Source organism: Staurois parvus, unplaced genomic scaffold (genome assembly GCF_062004578.1).
Source record: "Staurois parvus isolate SC_StPar_1 unplaced genomic scaffold, SC_StPar_1.0 ptg000380l, whole genome shotgun sequence".
NCBI lineage: Eukaryota > Metazoa > Chordata > Amphibia > Anura > Ranidae > Staurois > Staurois parvus.
The window spans coordinates 2,283,864-2,311,740 of record NW_028318176.1 but is presented as its reverse complement, the minus strand read 5'-3'; the positions used below and the strand labels follow the sequence as shown (position 1 = coordinate 2,311,740).

Genomic DNA, 27,877 nt, shown 5'->3' with positions numbered 1-27,877 from the left:
GTACCAGAATTTTCATTTGATTATTGCGGATGATCCCCCCACCTCTGCCAGTAGCGCGGCTGCTGAAGGATGGGTCTACAGCGGGGAACTCGATCGATTTACTAATCCTTTTTCAATGGCTGCTCTGTATCACAGGATTTTTGTGGGATATTTGTTCCATGTTTTGTTATGTAAAAAAAAAAAAATTTCATTTAATGGAATAGTTGACTTTTACCCCAAAAACCTGCCTCTGCAGATAAGGGTCGTCTGTAGATGAAAACAAACTGGGTGGCTCCGCCCAAGCGGAATAATGCCCTGGCTAGAGGTGGAGGCCAATAACGTACCTCCCTGGACATTCCTAAGTGAGGCCTCGTCATTACCGCTCCCCTCCACCATCACAGGAGGGCGCTCTCCGATGCTGGGCTCAGAGCCACCGCATCGGGGGAGAAAGCATGCGAGGGGTGTGAATCAGAAAAAGAGCGCCCTCCTGTGATGGCGGAGGGGAGCGATAATGACGAGGCCTCACTAAGCAGCATCCCGGGAGGATTTCCCCTCAGTGATGTAATTTAATCAGAAGGAAAAAAAGGAACCAGAAAAAAAAAAACAGAAGAAAAATGTTTATTAATGAAATTACAAAGAACATAAATGAAGATTTCATCCTTTATTGGGCTACACGTCACACATGTCAGTGGCAGCATTAGATACACTCCCCGTCAGATTCTGCCCCCATGACGGCAGACCAGGGCCCCCTGAGAACAGTGGTACTCTAACTCCAGTCCCCTTATCACTCACTCGTCAGCAAAACACGTCCAGCAGGGGGCTCTATTCCAGCAAACGCAGTGCAGGGTCATGGCACTACCACCGCCCTGGAATGGTCAGTCTTGGTATTTAGTCTGATCTCCTCGGCTCTTCATCTACACCTCTCACCACCAGCTCTGTCTTTGCAGCTCCTGTTGGAGAGGAGGGGAGATCAGACTCCGCTAGAGGGAGGGACTCTGCTGGCAATGCCATGCCCCCTTCTAGTAGAGGGGAGATCAGACTCCGCTAGAGGGAGGGACTCTGCTGGCAATGTCACGCCCCCTTCTTGTAGAGGAGGGGAGATCAGACTCCGCTAGAGGGAGGGACTCCGCTGGCAATGCCACGCCCTCTTCTCCTAGTAGAGGAGGGGAGATCAGACTCCGTTAGATGGAGGGACTCCTCAGGCAATGCCACGCCCTCTTCTCCTAGTAGAGGAGGGGAGATGGGACTCCGCAGGCAATGCCACGCCCTCTTCTCCTAGTAGAGGAGGGGAGATGGGACTCCGCTGGCAATGCCATGCCCATTTCTCCTAGTAGAGGGGAGATCAGACTCCGCTAGAGGGAGGGACTCTGCTGGCAATGCCACACCCCTTTCTCCTAGCAGAGTGACCTTGGAATGTCCTTGGTGAGCTCTGAGCTTCCTGTGAAGGGTTTCCCACACTTCCGAGATCAGAGGAGCGCCCAGCCATGTGTTTTCTGAGGAGTTCCTTACAGCAAAAGCCAATGGATTGCTGTGAAAACGTTTCCCATACATGAGGTAGGAGTTCAGCCTCCTCCAGGGTGACATCTCCAGTTGATTTGAATGTTTCCTGAACTCAGCAGGAATACCGCCCCCCCTCCCCCCATGTGACATTGCTGATGTACTGGAAGATTGAACCTCTCTAAAAAAATACATTTTCCAAACTTAAGTCAGGCATGCAGTTTCTTCGTTCGTGAGATTTTTGGTGTCTCACAAGAGTTGATTTCAGCGGATAACATTTCCCGCACTCAGCACAGGAGTGTGGCCTCTCTCCCGTGTGAGATTTTTGATGTGTGGCAAGTGCTGATTTCCAAGCAAAACATTTCCCGCACTCAGGACAGGAATACGGCTTTTCCTTCGTGTGCAATGTCTGATGTCTGTAAAGCCTGGACATCTCTGAAAAACGTTTCCCGCACTCAGGACAGGAATACGGCTTCTTGCTTTTGTGGGATTTTTGATGTCTGTCCAGTGTTGCCTTAAACGCAAAACATTCTCCGCACTTAGGACAAGGGTACGGCTTTTCCCCCGTGTGAGATCTTTGATGTATGACAAGTAATGAATTGAATGAAAAAGATTTCCCGCACTCAGGGCAGGGATACGGCTTGTTCCCCGTATGACATTGCTGATGTACCAAAAGACAGCTCTTAGTTGAAAAACATTTCCCGCACTCAAGACAAGAATACGGCTTCTCACCCGTGTGAGATTTTAGATGTCTGATAAGTGTTGAATTCAGAGAAAAACATTTCCCGCACTCAGGACACGAGTACGGCTTCTCCCCAGTGTGAGATCTCTGATGTGTTAGAAGCTGTGACTTACTTATATAACATTTCCCGCACTCTGGGCAAGAATATGGGTTGTTGTCCAAGTGGCTTTTCTGATGCTCAGAAAGAGAAGATGTTTGTGAAAAACATTTCCCGCACTCAGCACAGGAATATGGCTTCTCCCCCGTGTGAATTCGTAGGTGTATGAAAAGTCCTGATTTCCCTGAAAAACTTTTCCCACACTCAGCACAGGAATACGGCTTCTCTCCAGTGTGAATTCGTAGATGTCTGACAAGTTCTGATTTTGCTGGAAAACATTTCCCGCACTCCGGGCAGGCATGGAGCTTCTCTCCTGTATGAAATTTTAGATGTCTGACAAGTGCTGATTTCCACCCAAAACATTTCCCGCACTCAGAGCAGGAATACGAATTCTCTTCTGTGTGAGATCTTTGATGAGTGACAAGTTCCGATTTTCTTGGATAACTTTTCCCACACTCTGTGCAGGAATACGGCTTGTAATCCAGGTGGCATCTCTGGTGATGAGAAAGAGAAGATTCTTCTGAAAAACATTTCCCGCACTCGGCACAGGAATACGGCTTCTCTCCAGTGTGGATTCGTAGATGTCTGACAAGTTCTGATTTTGATGGAAAACATTTCCCGCATTCCGAGCAGGAATGGAGCTTCTCTCCCGTATGAAATTTTAGATGTCTGATAAGTGCTGATTTCCACCCAAAACATTTCCCGCACTCAGTACAGGAATGCAGCTTCTCCCCCGTGTGAGATGTCTGATGTTGGGAAAGATGGGACTTCCATGAAAACCTCTTCCCGCACACAGTACAGGAGAACCTCTTCTCTGTTGGAAGGCCGGCCCGGACCCGCACAATCTGAGGGTCCACAAGATGCCAGGAATCCGATGGTCCATCTACACTGGGTGGTGCCAGATGGACATTTTTGGTTGAAGGGTCTTCTCCTGGACTATACTGTGTGATGTCCTCATCTTGTACTTTCCAGTCTGGAGACAAAGTGAGACAATTCTTGGAGGTTTTCCTCATCTCCCGGCCATGGACTAAAATACAAAGACAAAGAGGATTACTAGACAGGAGCCCCACCAGAGGTCAGAGAGTGAGGATGGGGGGAGGGGGACCAAGAGGAAGACTGGACTCATCCTGAAGACCACCATCATTGGGCTATTGGTCCTCCCCCATCCTGAAGACCACCATCATTGGGGTATTGGCTCCTCCCCCATCCTGACCCTGAAGACCACCATCATTGGGGTATTGGCTCCTTCTTCATTATCACTTTCTGGTTGGAGGATGTGATCACATTATTATCACCATGTAACAGTCTGAGCTCCAATAATGAATGGATGGAGATGGTGGACTGATTGTATAACTATTTGAGTGTTTTTCTGTTTTATCCATTTAATAAATATCACAGTGAGCACTATGTAGTCTCTATCTCTACGAGCCGGAACTGGCCACTTAAAGGGCAGACCCCCTCCACATGTCCCTGATGGATCTAGTGTTCATGACCCACCTGTGCTGATCTCTGTAGGAGTGTCCTCCTCTATAAATGTCCCCGTTATTCCATCCTCCTCCATACACTGCTGATCATCCCTCACATACACCTCTTCTTCTTCTTCTGATTTCACCTCAACTTTTATATCTATCAGATCTTCACCCTAAACCAAGAGAAGGAGAGAAAATATAATCTGTGAAGTCTATAGATCTTCTCCATGTTCTAGATGCTCCGTCCAACCTACCTGATAGTGAGGGATGGTGTGACCTTCCTGTGTGGAATCCCGGGAATACAGAGGATGGGGAAATTTCTCTGGTGGGTTCCCATGACTGGATCCATCTACCTGATGATGGTGAGGAATGGTGTGACCTTCCCGTGTGGAATCCTGGGAATACAGAGGACGGGGACATCTCTCTGGTGGGTTCCTGGTATTAGGTGGCTCCATCATATCCTTGTGTCCTTCTGAAAACTCCTCCATCACTCCATACTCCTCATCCTCCTCTTTATACTCTTCTTTTACGACAATTTTATAATCCCCGAAGATTCCACTCTGAACATTCAAAAAGAAATTCAATGTATTGTAACTCCATGGAGAAATAGACAGTGACACCCTGACACCTTATAGGAACCTGACACACACAATGATACAGTCACCATCCAGACACATCCCTTGTCTGTTACTGGAGAATGTCCCAGAATTCCCAGCACCGCTCACCTCTCCTGTCAGCAGATGGACCATCATGGTGGTCAGTTCCAGGATCTTCTGCTCTTTGTTCCTCTCAGGTATCGGAGAACGAGGGGGAGGCACCATGGTGGGGCTCTGGGTCCTGCTCCATCCTCCTGAGATTGGCTCCCCACTAGACTTCTTCACTACAACATAATCCTACAGATCAGGAGAAAGAGAAACCGATATCAATCATCTGACATCATCTACATGTCTACAAGAAGAACATGGTCTATTGGCCAGACTAGACCACAGTGATGTCATGTGACCTCCCAGAATCCTCCTCACCTCTCCAGTCAGGTCTGTGTGATGTCATGTGACCTCCCAGAATCCTCCTCACCTCTCCTTTCAGGTCTGTGTTTTATTAATAGAGATAGGAGTGATGTCATGTGACCTCCCAGAATCCCCCTCACCTCTCCGGTCAGGTCTGTGTGATGTCATGTGACCTCCCAGAATCCCCCTCACCTCTCCAGTCAGGTCTGTGTGATGTCATGTGACCTCCCAGAATCCTCCTCACCTCTCCGGTCAGCAGGTAGATGATCTTCAGGGTGAGGTTGAGCATCTTCTCAGTCATGTGACTCCGGTCCTCCTCCATCCTCCTCTGGGCAGCTATGTGGTCTATACAGGTTTCAGACTCGACAGGTAACTATAAGTAGCGATGATAGAAGTCATATAATGGGTCAGTACAGACTGAGGAGGTGAGAAGGTGATTGGTGGAAAAGGTGACATCTCCCCAATGAGGAGAATGTTCCGGCCCCGGAAGTGGGGGAATGTTATGCCTCTGAAGGGGTTAATCTGGGTTCCCACACTATATACGTGTGTGTATCATCATCTGCTGGAGATAAAAGACGTCACAGTGACTATGGAGGAAGAGGACGGACATGACATTGGAGGAAGAGGATGGATGTGACAGTGGAGGAAGAGGACGGGCGCAACGCTGGAGGAAGAGGACAGGCACGACTGTGGAGGAAGAAGACGGGCACTACGGTGGAGGAAGAGGACGGGCAAGACAGTAGAGGAAGAGGATGGATGCGACGATGGGGGAAGAGGACGGGAGTGACGGTGGGGGAAGAGGACGGGAGTGACGGTGGGGGAAGAGGATGGGCGTGACGGTGGGGGAAGAGGAAGGGCGTGACGGTGGGGGAAGAGGACGGGCGTGACGATGGAGGAAGAGGACGGACGTGACGACAGAGGAAGAGGACAGACATGCCGGTGGAGGAAGAGGACAGACATGACGGTTACTGGGTGTAAATAGAAAATAAGATCTTATTACCTCCTCTGCTGCCACTTCCAGCAATGTCTCTTCTCTACTTCGTACTACAAAGACCTTTCTGTCTACCTGACATCACTTCCTGTCTTCCATAGAGACTTTCTGTCTGGGTAGAAGTGAGATGACCACCTTGTGGAGCTCAGAGGAACTGCAGCCTCGAGAACCTTCTGGTAGTGTAACCCCAGCCTTGTGCTGGATGTGTATGGACCAGGGGCAAACTGACAACTCATGGGGCCCTTGGGCAATAGGGGATCATGGGGCCCCTGTGTCCTTGCCCACACTCAAAGCACACCCAAAAAAGCCTATAAAAAAGGTACCAGGGGCATTTCATAGGGCCCCCTACTGACCCCGGGCCCTCGGGTAGTGCTCGATTGCTTGAATGGTCAGTCCAGCCCTGGTATGGACTGTATATCCTCATAGAGGGGTCACCTTCACTCCCACCAAAGGGGACAGAAATATATGACTGCCTAGTCCTGCCTTTCTCAGCCAGGGGTCCTCCAAAGGGTTCTAGGGGGTCCTCCAAAGGGTTCTAGGGATTCCTTTAGCAATGAACACTTTCTGTCTCTCAGTAACAACTGATATCAATGATCTGTAAGGGGGGCAGTCTTCCTACTGATGACCATGTAAGAATGTCCTTCCCCCACTGACCATTGATATAAGGGGGTCCTTCTCACATTGGTCACCAATGTAAGGGACCACTACACTGACCACTGATATAAGGGGGTCCTTCTCTCATCGGTCACCAATGTAAGGGACCACTACACTGACCACTGATATAAGGGGGTCCTTCTCCCATCGGTCACCAATGTAAGGGACCACTACACTGACCACTAATATAAGAGGTCCTTCTCCCATCGGTCACCAATGTAAGGACTTCCATCTTTGGCTGGTTGTTAGAAGCTTTCCTTAACCTAATATCTAATATCTGCTTATTAACAGTACTACCATGTATGAAGGAGTTGGATCTTAATAGATTAATTGAGTTATTATATTTCCATTTGTTCTAGATTGGGAAAAGTACGTTAAATAGACTATATAGTCTTTGTATACATATATGAACATATATCTTGGTTTTCTCTACATTCAAGCAACGTGATAGTAATTAGCCATCCCTCCCCCATCTATGTATGAGAATATGTTTCACTAACTAGAGAATTGTAAAAATCTATTTCATACATGTTAGATTTACAAGATTTATACTGTAATATTTCTTGATTATGATATTTATATATGAGATAACTCTTAAGATTACTTTTAGGAGATTATATATATATATATATATATATATATATATATATATATATATATATATATGTGTGTGTGTTATACATCTAATTTATCCTAATTGATGGAATGTCAGTGAAGTTTTGTCTAGACCTTCTAAAGTTACATTCAGACTCCAAGGGGAGGAAAAGTAGACTGGAGGTTTTGTTCTAATACATCTGTTGGTGTCAATTATCTTTGTAGAACTACAAGTATACCAGCCCATTTTTAGGAAAAGGTGGGGGCTGAAGCTGCTAAAAAGAGCTGAACAAAGACAGAGAGACACTTCTTCTTTAGAAGCCTAGAGGACATACACACACACAGCTTTACACCACACACAATTACATATTATTATATACATATACGTTTTATCTTAAGAATTTAACTATTTTTTTGGGGACATTATTTAAACATTCTGTATTCCAATATTTTATTTCTAATTTTATGCAACATTATAATTAAAGCATCTTTTTGAGTTTATATAAGAGTTGGAAGGACTTTCTAATTTGGACTTTTCTCATCAATACAAGTTAACAAAATATCGAGACAATACGATATTTTACACTGGTGGATAGGAAGTTGGTTGCCACAAGTGTCCAAATATCAGGTGAAATTTCCGCTCCTGCCTCATTCAGTTGCCATCTGGGGATTTGCTGATGAATGTAAAAAAATGTTAAAAATAACATAAAAAATTAATGCCCCTCCCCCCCCGAACTTCATACTAGCATCTTATTGGCACTTGCAGCTTGGCTACCAAGGAAAGGGTGGGAGGTGGGAAGTGAGCATGCCCCCTCCTGAACTATACCAGGCGTGATCAACATGTCTCACCATAAGGAGAGGACTTTGCCAAGTCCTGGTTGGAAAAATCCAATGTATGAGCCGGTATCGGGGAACATGAGGAATCTGTACAACATGAGGCATCGGGAAATGTCTATCTGTCTGCAGGACACCGGGGAGATACAGGAACTCTAATTAATGGTCACCTGGAAATAACCAGAAGGAGAAAGTCCATCCAAACCATGAGATTGGTCAGAGACTCATCGGTATCATTCTGGGCATTGCCAGGCTAGGTCTTGGTTACGGAGTGAAGTGTGATGCCGCTCATACTATATGTGACCCTCATCTACATCATGGACATTTACTTCAGCTTCTTAGTAAATATGACGGATATCTTCACCATCCTATAGAAGAGGTTGGGGTCCCGAGTGTGGCAAATGTGCGCTTAGACGCATGGACCTGACCACCAGTCTCCCCCTCCCTCTTTGAATGGAATGTGGTCTGTGTGTGCACTGGAGTCACAAGAGCATAAGGCACAGCTGGATAAGCTTCATGGTTGTAACCCCATTTAAGCCTGGTGCCAGAGGGTCTGACAAACACTTTCATCTGCCCGGTCGTAAAACTATAACTCAGTCGGTCACTTGACATGTAAGCCTTACCTCAGAGTGGCCATAAAACGTACATCCCACTTGAATCACTTTTCATACAAATTCATACATTTCAACAGGAACAGGACACATTGATATAAAGCATATATTCAGATCGGTTATTTTAATACGAGTCACCTGACACCTTACACCCCTATCTGGCGTCTACAAGAGAGTAGAAAGCAATATATTTTTATCCGGAGTGGCAGGATATGCCATATTTGGTGTCTGGATGTTCGGAATATGATTCTGCATATTAATCTGCCAGTGGATAGGATGCTACCTGTACCTAGTGAAGGTTAGTGACCATGGTACAAACTTGGGAGGGATTTGGTCATAGCCTGGGTCCCCGCCCTTGGCTTCAATAGACACCCCCTGTTGGGACACTAGAAAAGGCTGTCATGCCTGGAGAGAAAGGAGATTCTCCCTTTTAACACCAGGAACCATCTCGGGAGAAAAGACACCCTTTTTTGTTCGGACACTTGGACTCTGCTTAAACCAGGACTTCTACAAGTATCCTACCTTCTGAAACTTCTGTTATCTCTCTGTTGTGTTATTGCTCTCTGTATTTTTATATATATATATATATATATATATATATATATATATATATATATATATATTGGCTACATCTTTTTCTGTAAATATTCTAATTGCACCATTTTGACCTTTTTAGTAATAAATCCTATTTTCTGAAAAGTGTTGAAACTGTCTCTAACGCTGTCGCAAACTAAAAGAATCCCTGTCTCTGAAGAGCGTTACTGTATGTATTAACCCTCTGCATACATCTGTCTGCGGTGACAGTGTGTATACAGACGATTATTCAAACATCATAGTGTTATTGCTGATATTGCCGAGTTTCCTCTTTCTTTGTATAAAAAGGAGGTGGTGGCAGTGTGAAGGGTTAATTGCGTAATTAACCTGACCCAGTAACAATCGCTCTCAGGCTGCGGCACATAGATTGTGGTCCATTAGCTGGAAAATCGTTGTGCAGGGTGCAGCTGGGCGTGGCATTGTTACGCACATGACATCGCGGTTTTAGATTGGCTAGTCCTTCGGTCACGAGTTTGGTGAGAAGGTCAGTGGTCTGATGCCGCAATCGTCACATATTGGCTGGCAGCGTACGTGGGATCGTTACATATATTGGTTGGCAGTGTACGTGGGATAGTTGCATTAAGAGCTTCAGTGCATTGTTAGGAATTAGCTCTGCACTGAAGGATTGTAACCTTTGTGGAAACAGTCCTTAGAAACAAGCGGTACATATTTTACATATATATATACATATATACAGAGAGAGAGACAAATAGCAACAGCTCCTTCCTTTTTCTGATTCCTATTCTATCTTTGCTTGCAATTATGCCTGGTGAAGCAGAATACAAGAAAATGAGCAAAAGTTTAAGTACTGAATGTGCGTCACAGGGAATTGACGTCGGTGGCAAAACTCACGAAAATTTGATTAATGACCTACGTGAGTATGATATCCGGGCAGACCAGAACTCGGGGGAACCTGAAACTGAAGGGGTTCCTGCCACCTCCGATCCCAGTGGATCAGATACGGCCTCGCAGGATGGGCATACAGAGACTGACACTGGAGGATCACCGAATGGTATCGTCGCACCACCGCCTGAGCGGGCCAGCAGCGGAGTGCCTGTAATCAGCGGAGACTCTCCTCAGAGGCAGGAAGCCCTGAAACGCATCAAGGAGGTGGATCCTATGGCATACCTGCAGTTCCTTGAAAACCAGGCTGAGAAAGAAGCTGTGGAATGCCAGGCAGCGGCTGACAGAGAGGCTGCGGAACGCCAGGCTGAGAGAGAGGAATGCCAGAGGGAAGCTGATCGTCAGCATGAGCTGGAGATGGCGAGGCTCCAGCAGCGACAGGTTCAGAACCTCGGGTCCTTAGAGAACAGGGACGCCCCTCTGGCTGTGGGCACAGCCACCAAGTTTCTAGTGATGGACAAAGATAGTGACATTGACACGTATTTACTGTCATTCAAAAAAACTTGCCGTCAGTACCATCTGCCCTAAGCTCAATGGGCTCGGTACCTGACACCAGGGCTACGAGGCAAGGCCCTGGATGCGTTTGTCGAATTGCCAGAGGAGCAGGATGACAATTATGGAGCTCTAAAGGAAGCGATTGTCCGCAAATACCAGCTGACCCAGGAAGTGTACCGCAAGCGGTTTAGGTCCTTACAATAGGGACCTGGGTACTCTTACACTGATGTGGCGAGTCGCTTACGCACCACATTCCGGCAGTGGACCAGAGGACTGAAAGCTGACTCCTATGAGTCCCTGGAGGATCTCATGATACAAGATCAGCTCCTGCACATCTGCCCGGCAGATGTCAGACAGTTTGTATTGGAGAAAGGATTAGCCTCTGCCAAAGCTGCAGCAGACCTGGCCGACACCTATGTCCACACGCGAGTGTCTGACCACCGCAAGGCTCCTTCAAATGGCTGGAAAGGAGGGAAATCACCCCTAGCAACCCTTCCTACACCGGTGAGTCAAGCTCCCCCTCACTTAACACCTGCAGCGCTTGGAGCCAAGCCATTCCTGCCTGACAACCGCAGATGTTACACCTGTGGGAAACCCGGACATCTCAGGACGCAGTGTCCTGAGCAGAAGCAGATGACATCACCTGGCCAGCAGCTCTTCTTCAGTGCTGTTTGTCAGTGGTAAACCTCGGGGAACCAGCACCAACCTACAGCCAGTCATAGTCGGAAACCGGACCGTAACTGGTTTCCGTGACACCGGAGCTGAAGTCACCTTAGTCTGACCAGAGGTGATAGAGGAAAAGGACATCATCCCAGAGAAATTCTTTACCCTCACCGGAGTGGGGGGATCCCGTTCCCGTATACCCTGTGCCTATGTGTTCATTGATTGGGGTGCAGGGAGGGGGGTGAGGGAGGTGGGAGTCTCGGATGAAATCTTCACAGCCGTCCTATGCTGATCTAGGCACTCTTATCTCCTACTATGCACCTGCTAAGGGTGCCCCAGATGCCCCCCTGGAACTCTCTGGACATACCAAGGTACTGTGTGCAGATGTTGGGGTAATATCTGGGCAACCTATGGATGGACAGAGGGAGGAGGTTGGGAGAGGAGTGGGGTTACAGCATTCTCCATCGCTTGGAGAAGGAGAGGAGTCCCCTTGCATGGGGAGGTAATAAACTCATGTGTCATTGACGTTACAAATGTAACTGTTGATAATGATGATGATACTAATGATGCATTGCCAATATTAGTGGTCACCCGCAGTGCTGCAAGGGCAGCTGAGGCACAGGCTCTGGTCTCAGAAGAGCAGGAGGATGTCTCTGACCCCTCCCCTTGTTCTGACCCAGTGGACTCTGCCCCCAGTGGGTCTCAGCAACTGTCATTGTTTGCCACAGGACCGCTGCCTGGGACTTGTGGTTCCACCTTTGAGGCAGCACTGCAGACAGACCAGACCCTGGAGCAGCTCAGAAGTCTGGCTAATCGCCCCCCTGCAGAGAATGACAAACAAAAGGTTTACTGGGACCCTGGGCGGAATGACCATTTGGAAACTCGGGCACTGCCCGAGGTCAGTAGGGGGCCCCATGAGATGCCCCTGGTACCTTTTTTGTAGGCTTTTTTGAGTTTGGGCAAGGACACAGGGGCCCCATGATCCCCTATTGCCTGGCAGCCCCATGAGTTGTCAGTCCGCCCCTGACTGGAACCAAAGAAAGCTGTATAGGGAGGACTTGCCCACCGAGGGGAGTGGGGCTGACATTGGTAGGAGACAGCTTGTTGTGCATAATCCATTCAGGGGACAGCTGCTGAAAGTGGCTCATGAAATTCCCTTAGCAGGGCACATGGGGATCACTAAGACCAGAGCCCAATTAGTTCACAACTTTTACTGGCCTACCATGCTCACTGACATAGCTGATTACTGTCGGTCCTGTGTTACCTGCCAGCGAGTTGGCAAGGCAGGAGATGTGCACAGGGCCCCATTACAACCTTTCCCTGTGATTGATGAACCTAGCAGCTCAGGCAAACATTATATCCTGACAGTGGTTGACTATGCCACCTGGTATCCCAAAGCTGTGGCTCTCTCCTCCCTCCGGGCGGACAAGGTTGCGGATGCTCTGCTGGGGATCTTCACCAGAGTGGGGTTTCCGGCCGAGCTCTTTAGCGATCAAGGGCCCCAGTTTGTGTCAGACCTGATGCAAGCTCTCTGTCAGAAGATACAGATGAAGCACATCATGACCAGTCCTTACCATCCACAAACAAATGGCTTGTGCGAACGTTTCAATGGCACCTTGAAACAAATGTTGCGCACCTTTGTGGAGTCCCAGGGGAAGGATTGGGAGCGATATCTGCCTCATCTGCTATTCGCTTACAGAGATGTGCCTCAGGAGTCCACCGGGTTTTCACCCTTTGAACTTCATTACGGGCAGAGGTGAGAGGGCCTCTGGACCTAATCCGTGAGACCTGGGAGGGCAAAATTGTTGACCCTGAGGTCTCTGTGGTGGATTACGTGCTCAAATTCAGGGATAAAATGTAGACGCTGGTGGGGATGGTACGGGAAAATATGGCCCAGGCCCAGAAACGTTGGTATGACCGTAATGCCAGGGAGCGGACATAAAACAGGACATAAAACATTGGTCAGCAGGTGTATGTTCTGCTTCCCTTGTGGCAGAACAAACTTCAGGCTGCCTGGGAAGGCCCATACCCCATCACCAAGCGCCTGCACAATGTTACCTATTTGGTCAGGTTGGGGGAAGGGAGCAGACGGCAGAAGGCCTTCCATGTTAACATGATCAAAGCCCATCATGAGCGTACGGCCTATGTCATGCCAGTCTGCAGCCAACCGGAGCCCGAGGAGGCTGACCCCCTCCTAGCTGACACCAGGGAGGTGGATTCAGCCCTCCCGATCAACCCCCACCTTACCCCCACTCAGGTACCTGGGCTGGAGAGAGTGCTAGCAGTATATGGGAGTAGGTTTATTGGGAAGTCTGGAAAAACACACCTCGCTGCCCACAAAGTGGACACAGGGGCCCATCCTCCTATTAAACAATCAGCCTATCGCGTCTCTTTAGAGGTGCTGGCTTATATGAAAAAGGAGATGGAGGAAATGCTTCAGCTTGGGGTGATTCAGAAGTCCCACAGTGCCTGGGCATCCCCTGTAATCCTGGTCCCCAAAAAGGATCAGACGACTAGGTTCTGTGTAGACTATCGGAAATTGAATGCCATCACCACTGCAGACGCCTACCCCATGCCCCAGATCGATGAATTGTTGGATAGGCTAGCGGCTGCCCGCTATATCACAATCATGGATCTGAGCAGGGGGTGTAGCAATCATGTACATTAGATGGATGCGGTCATCCATTTTGCTCCAAACCCCTCCATCTTGTATCTCTCTCTCCCAAATCAGATTCCTCTGTTATCCCCCTCCCTCTCTGTTGAGCGACATGTGGTCTGGATGATGACAGAGATCACAGGCTGTCAGGAAAAGCCTGCCCATAGTGCAGGTCAAGTTCCATGACGCATGCGCACTCGCACATACAGGCGTGCACCTATCACTAATGCTGGCTCCAAAAGGGCTATTTAAACTGGCTGCAATAGTTGTCTCATTGCCGTATGATCTTTTCCCCTGCTCTTGTGTTCTGACTTCTGTGATTGATTTCCTGTTGCCAAACCAGCCTGTTCCTGACTTCTGCTTGATTGCTTCCTGCCCTGACTTCTGGCCTGTCCTCGGATTATTCTTCTGCCTGCTCCTATCTGATTGATCTCCTGTTACTGAACCTGGCCTGTCACCCGACTATTCTCCTGCCTGCCGTTTCAGCCTGATCTGTCTCTCCAATACCGAACTCGGCTCGTCTGACTCTGCTTCTTCAGCACACGGTGCTCCGGCATCCATCCATCCTGCATGGATACATCTACACCCTGCTCTGGCCTGCTACTCATCAGCCCAGCAACTGTTACCAGGCAGATCTCAGGCCCTCATACCCCACCGAGCTCCTGCGACCGCTGTCCCACTCTCAGCAGTCCTTGAGCCGGAGTTGTATGAGAGGTCTGCCTCTTCATATCAGGCTCACTACCCAGGTACGTGACACAGGCAGCAAACTCACTGAGAGGGCGTCATGGCTATAAACCCCACTAGCTGGTGCCCCTATGTCTGCGAGATGCTTGCTGGAGAAAGGATCGTAAAACCATAAACCAAGCCCTCACTGAGCTTCAAAGACATTCCACGTAGTCGTAAAAACAGACTTGCATTTAAAAACTCACTTTTCCATATAATTTTAAATCTTCAAATAGGACATAATTACATAAACATGGAGCACATATTCGGATTCCTGTCCAATAGTACACTTCTTTGGGTTGGCCGTAAATCCAGCTTTCTGTATTGAATCTAGTACAGCCTGAACTTTTGGCAAATGTGAGGCCCAATCTGTGCTATGGAAATCACATCGTCCAGGTAAGCTGCAGCATACTCCTGATGGGGGCGAAGAATTTGATCCATTTTGCGCTGAAAGGTGGCCGGTGCATTCTGTAACCCGAACGGCATTCTTCTATACTAGGAATGACCCTTCTGGGGTTACAAATGCAGTCTTCTCCTTGGCTGACTTAGCTAAGTGTGTCAGGGACCCCAGTGGTTGCCGCGATTGCGCTCGGGTCTGCGCATGCGCGGTGTGCCCGGCCGCACTAGCGTGTGAGCATTGGGACCTGGGCACCTGCGATTGCAGCGGCGCTCGCGCATGCGCACTCGCGATCGAGGGCGCAAGCCTGGCACCAATCAGGGCGCAGGACACCCTATTTAAAACAGGTTAGGACTGCATTAAATTGCCGTATGGTCTTACCTGTTTCCTGAAGTTCCTGATTGGTAGATTGTCTTGTTGCTGACCCTGCCTGACCCTGATTTGCTGTCTGTCTCTTGTTCTGATCCCTGGCTTGTCTTGTGATGGATTTGGTAAAATGCCTATTTCGTTTCCTATTGAATATATATATATACGCTATTTCTATAAGTTTTATAAATATTTACTTTTATACTTGAATATATATGTTGTGTGAATATTTTCTGCCTGCTGGGCTTTGTGGTACTTTAAGAAATCCTTGCTTAAGAAATATTTGCTCACAGGAACAGACCCCCTCCCACCGTGTGATTTGGAAGACAAAAAAATGTTTTTCTCTTTTTAAGATAAGACTGAAGAAGATCACACCTATACCATGACGGAGATTGTTTTCGTGTGGAAATGACCAATCAAAGACTAATATAATGCTTATGCTGTTGTCACATGACTCTTGCATCATTCTGCATATATAAGTTCACTTTCTCATTATAATAAACTAGAAGTATTCATAGACTGAACTTGTGTGTCAGCGTGAGTTTCTTCCAATGTGCGCACATTTCAAAGCTAGCGTCATAAATTAGGACAGGAACAGATAAGCAAGTGGACGATTTAAGTCCAGGACTAGAACAGTCTGACCATTCTCCTGCTTAACCCTGCACGTTCTGATCTCCTGTTAACGAACCCGGCTTGTGATCTGTTTATTCCTCTGCCTGCTGATTTTGTACCACGCCGCCACCACTGTTACCGACCCGGCCTGCCCGACGCTGCTCTTGTGACCTCCTTACATCAGACTCTCACTTGCTATACACCTCCAACGGTGCTTCTACCACAGCTGGGTGAACCCAGGGGTTGCGGCCTGGTCTCGGCCTGCTCCAAGTCCATCCCCACCATCAGGGGCCCTGGTGAACAAGCAGGCAGGGGCTTAGATTCTGTGCTTTGGGGGTATCCGGTCTGTGGAGCGCTAGAGGCTACCGCAGAAGGATCCCTGACAAAGGGAATCTGCCAATATCCTTTTGTCAAATCGAGCATTGTCATGTACTGGACTGCTCCCAGTCGGTCGAGTAGTTCATCTATCCTTGGCATGGGGTAGGTGTTAAATTTTGTAACTTTATTTAACTGTCGAAAGTCGTTACAAAATCGCCAGTCCCCATCTGGTTTGGGCACCAACACTATGGGGCTGGACCAGTCACTCTGGGACTCCTCTATCACCCCCAAATCCAGCATTCTCCGTACTTCCCCATGTATTGCCTCCCGACGGCCCTCTGAGATTCTATAGGGTTTTAGTTTTACCCTTTCACCTGGTGGGGTGAAAATGTCATGCTCCACCCCCGAGGTTTGTCCCGCCAGCTCAGAAAAAACATCTGTGTTGCAGAGCACAAACTCTTTAACTTCCTGTTTTTGAGTTGTAGACAGCGTGACTGCTATTCCAACCTCCGGGACCAAGCAGTCAGATGGCGCTGGTGATACAGCCTCTGCAACTAGGGATTCCCGGTTCCTCCAGGCCTTCAACAGATTAACGTAATAGATCTGTTCAGGTTTTCGCCTTCCTGGTTGTCTGACCCTGTAATTCACCTCGCTCACTCTCTCAATTACCTCATATGGGCCATGCCATTTGGCCAGGAATTTATTTTCCACCGTAGGGATTAGCACTAGCACTCTATCTCCCTCGGCAAACGACCTGGACTGGGCCCGATTGTACACCCTCTGCAGTGCTAACTGCGCTTGGGCCAAATGTTCCTTTATGATCGGCATTACCTGGGCAATTCTATCTTGCATTTGGGCGACGTGCTCAATCACACTCCGGTGGGGAGAACTCTCACTTTCCCAGGTTTCTTTGGCAATATCTAACAGCCCCCTTGGGTGTCTCCTATACAGCAACTCAAAAGGTGAAAACCCTGTAGAGGACTGGGGTACCTCCCGGATGGCAAACATCAAATAGGGTATTAAATAATCCCAACCCTTTCCATCCTTATCTACCACCTTCCTTAACATTTGTTTCAGGGTTTTGTTGAACCTTTCAACCAACCCGTCGGTTTGGGGATGATACTCAGAGGTGCGCAATTGTTTTACCTTGAACAGTTTGCACAGCTCTTTCATCACCCGGGACATAAAGGGGGTTCCCTGGTTCGTAAGCAGTTCCTTCGAAATACCCACTCAGCTGAAAATGAGAAATAGCTCCTTGGCTATAGTCTTGGCAGAGGTATTTCGGAGCGGAATCGCCTCTGGATAGCGGGTGGCATAGTCGAGTATGACCAACATGTTTTGATGCCCCCTAGCCACCAGCGAACCTACCAAATCCATTGCAATCCTTTCAAAAGGAACCTCAATGATGTGAAGAGGTACAAGTGGACTACGAAAATGGGGCATAGGGGCCGACTTCTGACACACAGGGCAAGAGGAACAGTAATTTTCTATCTCCTTAATGACCCCAGGCCAATAGAACTGCTGCAATACTCTTTCCCGTGTTTTCTTCGCCCCCAAATGACCCCCCAGGATGTGTCCATGGGCCAACTCCAACACCAACTTCCTGTAAGGTCTGGGCACCACCAGTTGCTTAATAGTTTCTTCCGCCCCTTGAGCGACTCGATAGAGTAGGTCCCTTTCCACAAGGAAGTATGGATAAGCACAAGTTTTCTTGGGGCTCACTAGTTCACCATCTAGTTTTACCACATTTTACCGTGCTTTTATCAGTGTGGGTTCTTTCAACTGTTCGGTGGCAAAATTTTCCCTATGCACCTCTAAGTCCGAAAACTCAACAGCCGGCAGGTTTTCATCTGAAGAGGCAGGCTCCTCCCCAGTTCCTTGGGTCTCCCCTGCTAGTACCGACAAGGGGAACCTGGGAGAGACCTCACCACCCTCAGACGATTTCCGGGATTCACCTTCCTGGTCTGCAGGGGAGACAGTGGGGGTGTCAGGACAATCCCAGAGATCCCAGAATTTTGGAAAATCCCTCTCCACAATGGCATCATGTGGTAAGTGAGGCACCAATCCTTCCTGATGAGACAGGTTACCTTTGGGGGTCTCAAATAACACAGTTGCCACTGGATACTCCTTAGTGTCCCCATGCACACAAATAACAGCCACCTTTTTATACCCAGAGACCTCTGTAGTGACTAACTCCTCTCTGATCAAGGTTACTAGGCTACCTGAATCCAGCAACACAACATTATTTCCATTAACAGTCATTTTACACAAATGTTTCTCGGTGCCTGGACTGGCAGTGCATACCACTGTCGCAAACAGCGACTGACGTCTGTCCCTCAAAAAGTCACACTGCATAGGCTCATCCACCACTGGGCAATTGGCTGCAATATGTCCCTCTTGCCGGCAGCGGTAACAAACAACCTTTTTCGACGCCTCTTGTGGCCTTGACCTTCCTGGCCGCTCTTGCCAGATATTGGGTAATACTCCCACCCTCTCACTCTCTCCATCCTCATCCCTTGGAATCATCTTACCTGCCGCTGGTGATGGTCTGGTCTTAGGGTGGAAAGTCCGTGAGTCTCTGGAAGAGAAGGTCAGGTTCTCCGTAGCCAAGTATCTCTCCACTAGATCCACAAGCTTGTCCGCTGTCTCTGGGTCTCCATAGCTGACCCACTTTTGAATGGCATTAGGCAGAGACCTTAGGAACCGATCCATAACGACACATTCCACAATTTTTGGGGCAGTCAAAGTCTCTGGCTGCATCCACTTCCTGCTCAGGTGAATAAGATCATACATCTGTGACCTGGGAGGTTTCCCAAGCCGAAAAGTCCAATTATGCACACGCTGAGCATGGACAGCGAGGGTAACACCCAATCGTGCCAAAATTTCCGCTTTCAGCACATCATAGTCTTTGGCTTGGTCCGGCTCCAGGTCATAATAAGCTTTTTGTGACTCCCCAGTTAATAATGGGGCCATCAATCCAGCCCACTGTTCCTTAGGCCACTTTTCCCTTTCAGCAGTCCGTTCAAATGTGGTTAGAAACACCTCAGGATCATCATCTCCAGTCATTTTTGGCAATAAACGGCCCACACAAAATGATGGTGTATTACCAGAATCATTACCAGCCTCAGTCTGTTGCCTCTGCTGGAGCTGCTTTATGACAGCCTCCAAGGCTTTCTGCTGGGCTGCAATGCTCTGCTGGAGACTTGCATTAGTCTGTTGCTGATTGGCATTTGCCTGCTGTTGATTGGCATTTGCCAGAGCCAACTGTCTTATCTCCTCCATGCTGGCCTTTATTTACCACAAACTGCTCGCGGTGCTCCACCATAAGTAACGGGGTTCGCTCAGCAGCGGGTGTGTGTGACCCCCTGGATGGGTGCACAACACAAAAACACAGGCACAACACAACAGTGGAGGTGAAAAAACAAAAAGGTGCAGTTTATTTACAATATTTACTGGAAAACGTCAAACCAAAAAGAAACATCAAATAAAATCCTGGCCAACTTGGCTACTTACTGTACCAATAGCTTCCCTAGCTATCCACTAGGTACAGCCTGATGCTATACCTAGTCGCTGGTAGTTGGAGGCTAGCCACACAGGCTTTTGTCTCACTGCACTCAGTTAGTATGTTGCTGCCCAGTCAGTTCAGGCACAGATCTATTTCTAAGTTGGCGCAACTCCCTGAGCAGGCTGGGAAGTTTTATAATGGCCTTAATGAGCCCACTACCTTCAGCTGGGCTCATTACCTCAGTGCTGAAGGACTCAGCACTTCCCCCTAGTGGAACAAATCCCCATAGAGTCTAAACCTTGGACAAATGTATCGTCCATCCAGGACGCAACCAGGTGATTTCACCTGCCTACTGTCACAATATATAAATATTGGCTACATCTTTTTCTGTAAATATTTTTATTGCACCCTTTTGACCTTTTTAGTAATAAATCTTACTTTCTGAAAGTGTTGAACTGTTTCTAAAGCTCTTTATTGCAAACTAAGAACCCCTGCCTCTGAAGAGCGCTACTGTGTTTTAAACTTCAGTATATATCTGCTGCGGTGACAGTGGTATACAGACGATTATTCAATATCATAGTGTTATTGCTGATATAGCCGAGTTTCCTCTTTCTCTGTATAAAAAGGAGGTGGTGGCAGTGTGAAGGGTTAATTGCGTAATTAACGTGACCCAGTAACAATCGCTCTCAGGCTGCAAGTACACAGGTTTTGGTCCATTAGCTAGAAAATCTTTGTGCAGGGTGCAGCTGGCAGTGGCATTGTTACGCACGTGACAGCGCGGTTTTAGATTGGCTAGTCCTTCAGTCACGAGATTGGTGAGAAGGGCTGGGGTCTGACGCCGCGATCGTCACAGGGGGTACTGGCAAATTCCTTTGGCGCCTGAGGCCCGGGAAAAGTCTGCCTTCATCACCCCATTCGGCTTGTTCGAATTCACTGTCATGCCATTTGGGATGAAGAATGCCCCAGCTACCTTCCAGAGGGTCATGAATGACTTTCTGGAGGGGCTGGAACCATTTGCAGTAGCCTACCTGGATGACATCGCCGTGTTCAGCCCAGGGGTGGACGGACCATTTGGAAACTCGGGCACTGCCTGAGGGCCTGGGGTCAGTAGAGGGCCCCATGAGATGCCCCTGGTAAATTTTTCATAGGCTTTTTTGAATTTGGGCAAGGACACAGGGGCCCCATGATCCCCTATTGCCCGGGGGCCCCATGAGTTATCAGTCCGCCCCTGGTTCAGCCCCACCTGGGAAGAACATCTGGTGCATCTGTCACAGGTTCTGGACAAACTGACAGCCACCAATCTGACCGTCAAACCCAGCAAGTGTCAGATAGGCATGACAGATGTCCAGAATTTGGGACAACAGGTAGGAGGAGGCACCCTGAGGCCCGAGACAGGGAAGGTGGAGGCCATCCTGGCCTGGCCTACCCCGCAAACTAAGAAACTGGTCATGTCATTCCTGGGGACAGCCAGTTACTATAGGAAGTTTGTATGTAACTATGGTAGCCTGGCAAAACCTTTGACTGACCTGACCAAGAAGAAACTACCCAAGGTGGTGTCTTGGACACCCGATTGTGAGAAGGCCTTTCAGGCCTTGAAGGAGGCGCTGGCCAGTGCCCCTGTGCTACAGCCTCCAGACTTGACTAGCCGTTTCCTAGTGCAGACGGATGCCTCTGCATATGGATTGGGTGAAGTCCTGAGCCAGGTGGATGGTGGAGGAGAGGAACATCCCATCCTCTACCTGAGCTGGAAGCTGCTTCTCAGGGAGATAGCATACGCCACAATTGAAAAGGAGTGTCTTGCGATCGTGTGGGCTCTCCAGAAGTTACAAATGTACCTGTATGGGCGGCACTTCACCGTGATCACTGATCACAATACTCTGAGCTGCTTAAATCGTGTTGCTGGGGAGAATGGCAAACTACTTCGGTGGAGCCTAATTCTTCAGCAATACGATTTCACCATACAGTATAAGAAGGGCAGCACCCATGGCAATGCTGATGGGTTATCGAGGCAGGTCGAGCCAGCAGAAGTCGGTTGCGTCAGGAGGGAAATTGCAGTTCCCTCCCATGCAACCACCTGAGAGGGGAGGTGTGGCAAATGTGCGCTTAGACACATGGACCTGACCACCATTTTGTAGGGTCTCCCATCTTGTGTCCTTGCCCGCAGATGTAATTCCCACTCCGTCCAGTCCCCCCTCCCTCTTTGAATGGAATGTGGTCTGTGCACTGGGGTCAAAAGGGCATAAGGCACAGCTGGATAAGCTTCATGGTTGTAACCCCAATTAAGCCTGGTGCCAGAGGTTCTGACAAGCACTTTCACCTGCCCAGTCGTAAAATTATATCTCAGTCGTCACTTGACATGTAAGCCTTACCTCAAATTTATAAACTTCAACAGGAACTGAGCACATTGATATAACGCATATATTCAGATAGGTCATTTTAATACGAGTCACCTGACACCTTACACCCCTAGGTAGTTTCTACAAGAGAGTAGAAAGCAATATATTTTTATCCGGAGTAAGATATGCCATATTTGGTGTCTGGACGTTCGGAATATGATTCTGCATATTAATCTACCAGTGGATAGGATGCTGCATGTACATATTCAAGGTTATTGACCATGGTATAAACTTGTGAGGGTTTTGGTCATAGTCTAGGTCCCCGCCGAACACCCCTCCCCAAATAAGGCGATTGGCCCTTGGCTTCAGTAGACACCCCCTGTTGGGACACTAGAAAAAAGGCTGACATGCCTAGAGAGGGAAGAGATTCTCCCTTTTAACACCAGGAACCATCTTTGGGAGAAAGGCACCCTTTTGTTCGGACATTTGGACTCTGCTTAAACCAGGACTTCTGCAAGTATCCTACCTTCTGAAACGTCTTTCTGTTATCTCTCTGTTGTGTTATTGCTCTCTCTATTTATATATATATTGGTTACATCTTTTCTGTAAATATTCTAATTGCACCATTTTGACCTTTTTAGTAATAAATCCTATTTTCTAAAACGTGTTGAAACTGTCTCTAACGCTTTTAATGCAAACTAAGAACCCCTGTCTCTGAAGAGCGCTACTGTGTGTGATAACCCTCTGCGTACACCTGCCTGCGGTGACAGTGGTATACAGACGCTTATTCAAACATCATACTGTTACTGCTAAGATATGTGAGTTTCCTCCTTCTCTGTAAAAAGGAGGTGGTGGCAGTGTGAAAGGTTAATTGCATAATTAACCTGACCCAGTAACAATCACTCTCAGGCTGCGGCACATAGATTGTGGTCCAGCGAGCTGGAAAATCTTTGTGTAGAGCGCAGCTGAGAGTGGCTGTCACGATTTCTCCTCACACGCCACGCCCACAGCGACTAGCTAACTGAGGCGCACATGTGCGGCCGTGACTTGGGGTAAGAGGGAATAAAGGGGACTTAACTCTGAATATATAAAACCGTATATAAGATCAGCCGTGATACACTTCCATAGCCTGCACTACCTCTGGCCACCACCGGGGGGGGGGGGAGACTTCACTCCAATCCAGATGGCTGACCACACACTGGCAGATACAAATCTTACATACAATCTGGTGCACTGATTAGAGTTAAGGAGCAGCTTAGCAATCACACACCCTTCTAGGATCCATCCAGCTATCCTACACCTAGAACCCCGGTGTTAATCACTCTTCCACTGTCCACAGACCCCACACCAGACACACCACAAAAGGTAGCCTGCCACTACCCAACAGTTTATCTGCAGAACGGTCTGCTGGGACACCAGGCACACACACAGATCTCCGTCTGGTAGATCTGTTACCTTTACAATCTACATGCAATCTGCCCACACACAGTGCAATTGCATACAGATTGGCAATGAGCTTGACTGAGCGTTTAAAGGCACTAACATGCAATACAATCTAATCTCTCCAATCTAATCTCTCCGGAGATATGAGCACGTGCTTAAATACACAGAAGTCACTTATTAGATTTAAGATTTAATTTCCCGAAAGTGGGCGGAGCATAAAATATGTACAAAATATAACAAGTTACAGAAAATACAAGAAGACACACAAATGACTATTCACTATAAAATAAAAGGGAATAAAACAGAATAAAACTTTACCAAGATCTATCCTGCGACAGGAGCAAGTCAGAGAGTCAGCAATCCGTTAGTCGATCGACCAGCTCCATACGAATCACTGTCCCAATGTCCGGGTCCTCAATTTATGGGGATATGGATGTAGGCGGGACATTAGTTCTTGGCCAATCAACCCTGGGGGGTGTTCCTGTACCCGCCCACAGGATGTTCTGGGTCATGAACTGCCCAAAGTCAATTGGACCAGGAACGGTTTGAATCACCAAGGCGGGTATTGAATTTCCGACACCAGCGCATCAGTCCGATCGCGACAGTACCAATCATTGTTCAGCTATCACGATCCAGCACCACATAACCATTTCCTGCATTTTTTTGGCATTCTACATAGGCCACAAATATAGTTTTATATGCCGATGTAACCCACAGAGTGTCCAATCAGAAGGAAGTATTTTCATCTCTCTGCAACTAATATTTTAGCTTTTATGAGGGATGAAACATACTCCTTTGATCTATGTATATACTTTTAGAGCTCCGTAGACAGATCGGAGCCCCCCTGGTGTCATGAAGCTGAAACGTCTGCGTTCCTCTTTTAAACTTCAGGAAGATGGCAGATTCTGATTACATATAGGTGACAAAATCTTATTAGCACCCAGGTGCCACTTCCAACCTGAGGAAGCTGCTCTGTCTCTTTTCAGATGCTAATGGCTGACCATCTGTCTCTGAGTACCTCTGACTGAACACATCTTTAATAACAAGGTCTGAAACTAAATTTACGATTACATATTGCTACAGGTTACATTTCAGCTACTCAAATCTGTACGTTTATGTCACAGGGATAATCCCGGATATGGAGGGGGAGGGATAATGCTGGATATGGAGGGGGAGGGATAATCCCGGATATGGAGGGGGGATAATCCCGGATATGGAGAGGGGGATAATCCCGGATATGGAGGGGGGGAATTCCGGATATGGAGAGGGGGGATAATCCCAGGAGGGGGGGTAATCCCGGATATGGAGAGGGGGATATAATCCCAGGAGGGGGGGTAATCCCGGATATGGAGGGGGGATAATCCCGGGAGGAGGTAGGTAATCCCAGATATTGAGGGGGGATAATCCCGGATGAGGGGGGGTAATCCTGGATATGGAGGGGGGATAATCCCAGATATAGAGGGGGGGAATAATCCCAGGAGTGGGGGTAATCCCGGATATGGAGAGGGGGGATATAATCCCAGGAGGGGGGTAATCCCGAATATGGAGAGGGGGGATATAATCTCAGGAGGGGGGGTAATCCCGAATATGGAGGGGGGATAATATCTCAGGAGGGGGGGTAATCCCGAATATGGAGGGGGGATAATCCCGGGAGGAGGGAGGTAATCCCAGATATTGAGGGGGGATAATCCCGGATGGGGGGGATAATCCCAGGGGGGGTAATCCTGGATATGGAGGGGGGATAATCCCAGATATAGAGGGGGGGATAATCCCAGATATAGAGGGGGGATAATCCCAGGAGGGGGGTAATCACAGATATTGAGGGGGGATAATCCCGGATATCGAGGGGGGGAATAGTCCCAGATATGGAGGGGATTTGTATACGAAGAACTCCTTCACAGTCACCACCATTTTATTCTCCAGGGCCTTGGCTTCCAGGAAATGAGAGCTGGGATGTCCTGCAACATTCATCTAGAAGACATTTCCCACACTCATACACCTCCAGGGTTGTGTGGGACCCCTGATGTACAGGAAGACAGGACTTTAATGAGGAACATTTCCCTCACTCAGGACAGGAACGTGACTTCTCCCCCGTGTGCAATCTCTGATGTCTGGAAAGATGGGCCTTCTGTGAAAAACATTTCCCACACTCAGGACAGGAATACGGCTTCTCCCCCGTGTGAGATCTCTGATGTCTGGAAAGACTGCACTTCTGTGAAAAACATTTCCCGCACTCAGGACAGGAATATGGATTCTCCACCATGTGAAATCTTTTATGCACATGAAGATTGCTTTGCCAACGGAAACATTTCCCGCACTCAGCACAGGAAAACGGCTTCTCCCCCGTGTGAGATCTCTGATGGCTGTAAAGACTGGACTTCGCTGAAAAACATTTCCCACACTCAGGACAGGAATACGGCTTTTCCCCCGTGTGAGATCTCTGATGGCTGTAAAGACTGGACTTTGCTGAAAAATATTTCCCGCACTCAAGACAGGAATACAGCTTCTCTCCAGTGTGAGATCTCTGATGTATGGAAAGATAGAACTTCTGTGAATAACATTTCCCACACTCAGCACAGGAATACGGGTTCTCCCCCGTGTGAGATATCTGATGTTTGTAGAGACTGTACTTCAATGAAAAACATTTCCTGCACTCAGGACAGGAATACGGCTTCTCCCCTGTGTGAGACCTCTGATGTATCGAAAGATAGGACTTTTGTGAATAACATTTCCCGCACTCAGGACAGGAATACGGCTTCTCCCCCGTGTGACATCTCTGATGTATGGAAAGATAGGACATCTGTGAATAACATTTCCCGCACTCAGGACAGGAATACGGCTTCTCCCCCGTGTGACATCTCTGATGTATGGAGAGATGGGACTTACTTGAAAAACATTTCCCGCACTCAGCACAGGAATACAGCTTCTCCCCCGTGTGGATTTGTAGATGTTTGAGAAGTTCTGATTTCCCTGGAAAACATTTGCCACACTCCGAGCAGGAATGCTCCTCCGTGTGAGATCTCTGATGTCGGGAAAGATGGCACTTTGTTAAAAAACATTTCCCGCACTGAGGACAGGAATATGGCTTCTTCCCCGTGTGCAATGTCTGATGCGTGGAAAGATGGGCCTTCTGTGAAAAACATTTCCCGCACTCAAAGCAAGAATACGGCTTCTCCCCCGTGTGAGTTCTTTTATGCACATTAAGTTGGGATATAAAATGGAAACCCTTCCCGCACTCAGTACAGGGAAACCTCTTGTCTGTTGGAAGGTAGGCCCGGTCCCGCACAGTCTGAGGTTCCTCAGAATACGAGGAATCCAATGGTCCATCTACAATGGGTGGTGCCGGATGGACATTGGAGGGAGCCGGGTTTTCTCCTGGACTATAATGTGTGATGTCCTCATCTTCTACTTTCCAGTCTGGAGACAAAGTGAGACAATCCTTGGAGGTTTTCCTCATCTCCCGGCCATGGACTAAAATACAAAGACAAAGAGGATTACTAGACAGGAGCTGATTGGTTCCCCCAAACCAGAAAGACAGAGAGAGAGATCCAATGAGAACTTTATCATCTGGACCAATCAGTGAGCAGTATGGGGGGAGGAATGGATTTAGTGTTCATGACCCACCTGTGCTGATCTCTGTAGGAATGTCCTCCTCTATAAATGTCCCCGTTAGTCCATCCTCCTCCATAGACTGCTGATCATCCCTCACATACGCCTCTTCTTCTGATTTCGCCTCAACTTTTATATCTGTCAGATCTTCACCCTAAACCAAGAGAAGGAAAGAAAATATAATCTGCAAAGTATCAGCTGACCTAAAAATTCCATACATGGTCTCCATGAGTCCATGTTCTAGATTCTCCGTCCCACCAACCTTGTGATAGTGAGGGATGGTGTGACTTTCCTGTGTGGAATCCCGGGAATACAGAGGACGGGGACATCTCTCTGGTGGGTTCCCATGACTGGATCCATCTGTAGGAAACACACACACTGACTGAATCCATTGTTTCTATGTGTTTATCAGATGATGGGGGATCTAGGTGGAGCCTCCGTACTGCTCTCTCCTTTCCAATAAAGTCTCCTCTTACCCGGTGATGTGAGGGGCGGCTGATTGTCCATCATGATGTCCTTGTAGAGGTCCTTGTGTCCATCTAAATACTCCCACTCCTCCATGGAGAAATAGACAGTGACACCCTGACACCTTATAGGAACCTGACACACACAATGATACAGTCACCATCCAGACACATCCCTTGTCTGTTACTGGAGAATGTCCCAGAATTCCTGGCACCGCTCACCTCTCCTGTCAGCAGATGGACCATCATGGTGGTCAGTTCCAGGATCTTCTGCTCTTTGTTCCTCTCAGGTATCGGAGAACGAGGGGGAGGCACCAT

The 27,877-nt window shown here is 48.1% G+C and overlaps 1 protein-coding gene across 1 annotated transcript; it reads right to left on the bottom strand.

The window, feature by feature from the left end:
- Positions 1-581: 581 nt before the first annotated feature.
- Positions 582-27,877, bottom strand: LOC149456007 (uncharacterized). The gene is made up of 10 exons (XM_089685652.1): positions 27,803-27,877; positions 27,572-27,695; positions 27,358-27,455; positions 27,121-27,249; positions 25,567-26,991; positions 5,036-5,164; positions 4,510-4,677; positions 4,039-4,344; positions 3,813-3,957; positions 582-3,342 (listed from the first exon to the last, which is right to left on the bottom strand). The coding sequence occupies exons 1-10, from the start codon at positions 27,875-27,877 to the stop codon at positions 1,658-1,660; spliced, it is 4,284 nt and encodes a 1,427-aa protein (XP_089541778.1). The 3' UTR covers positions 582-1,657.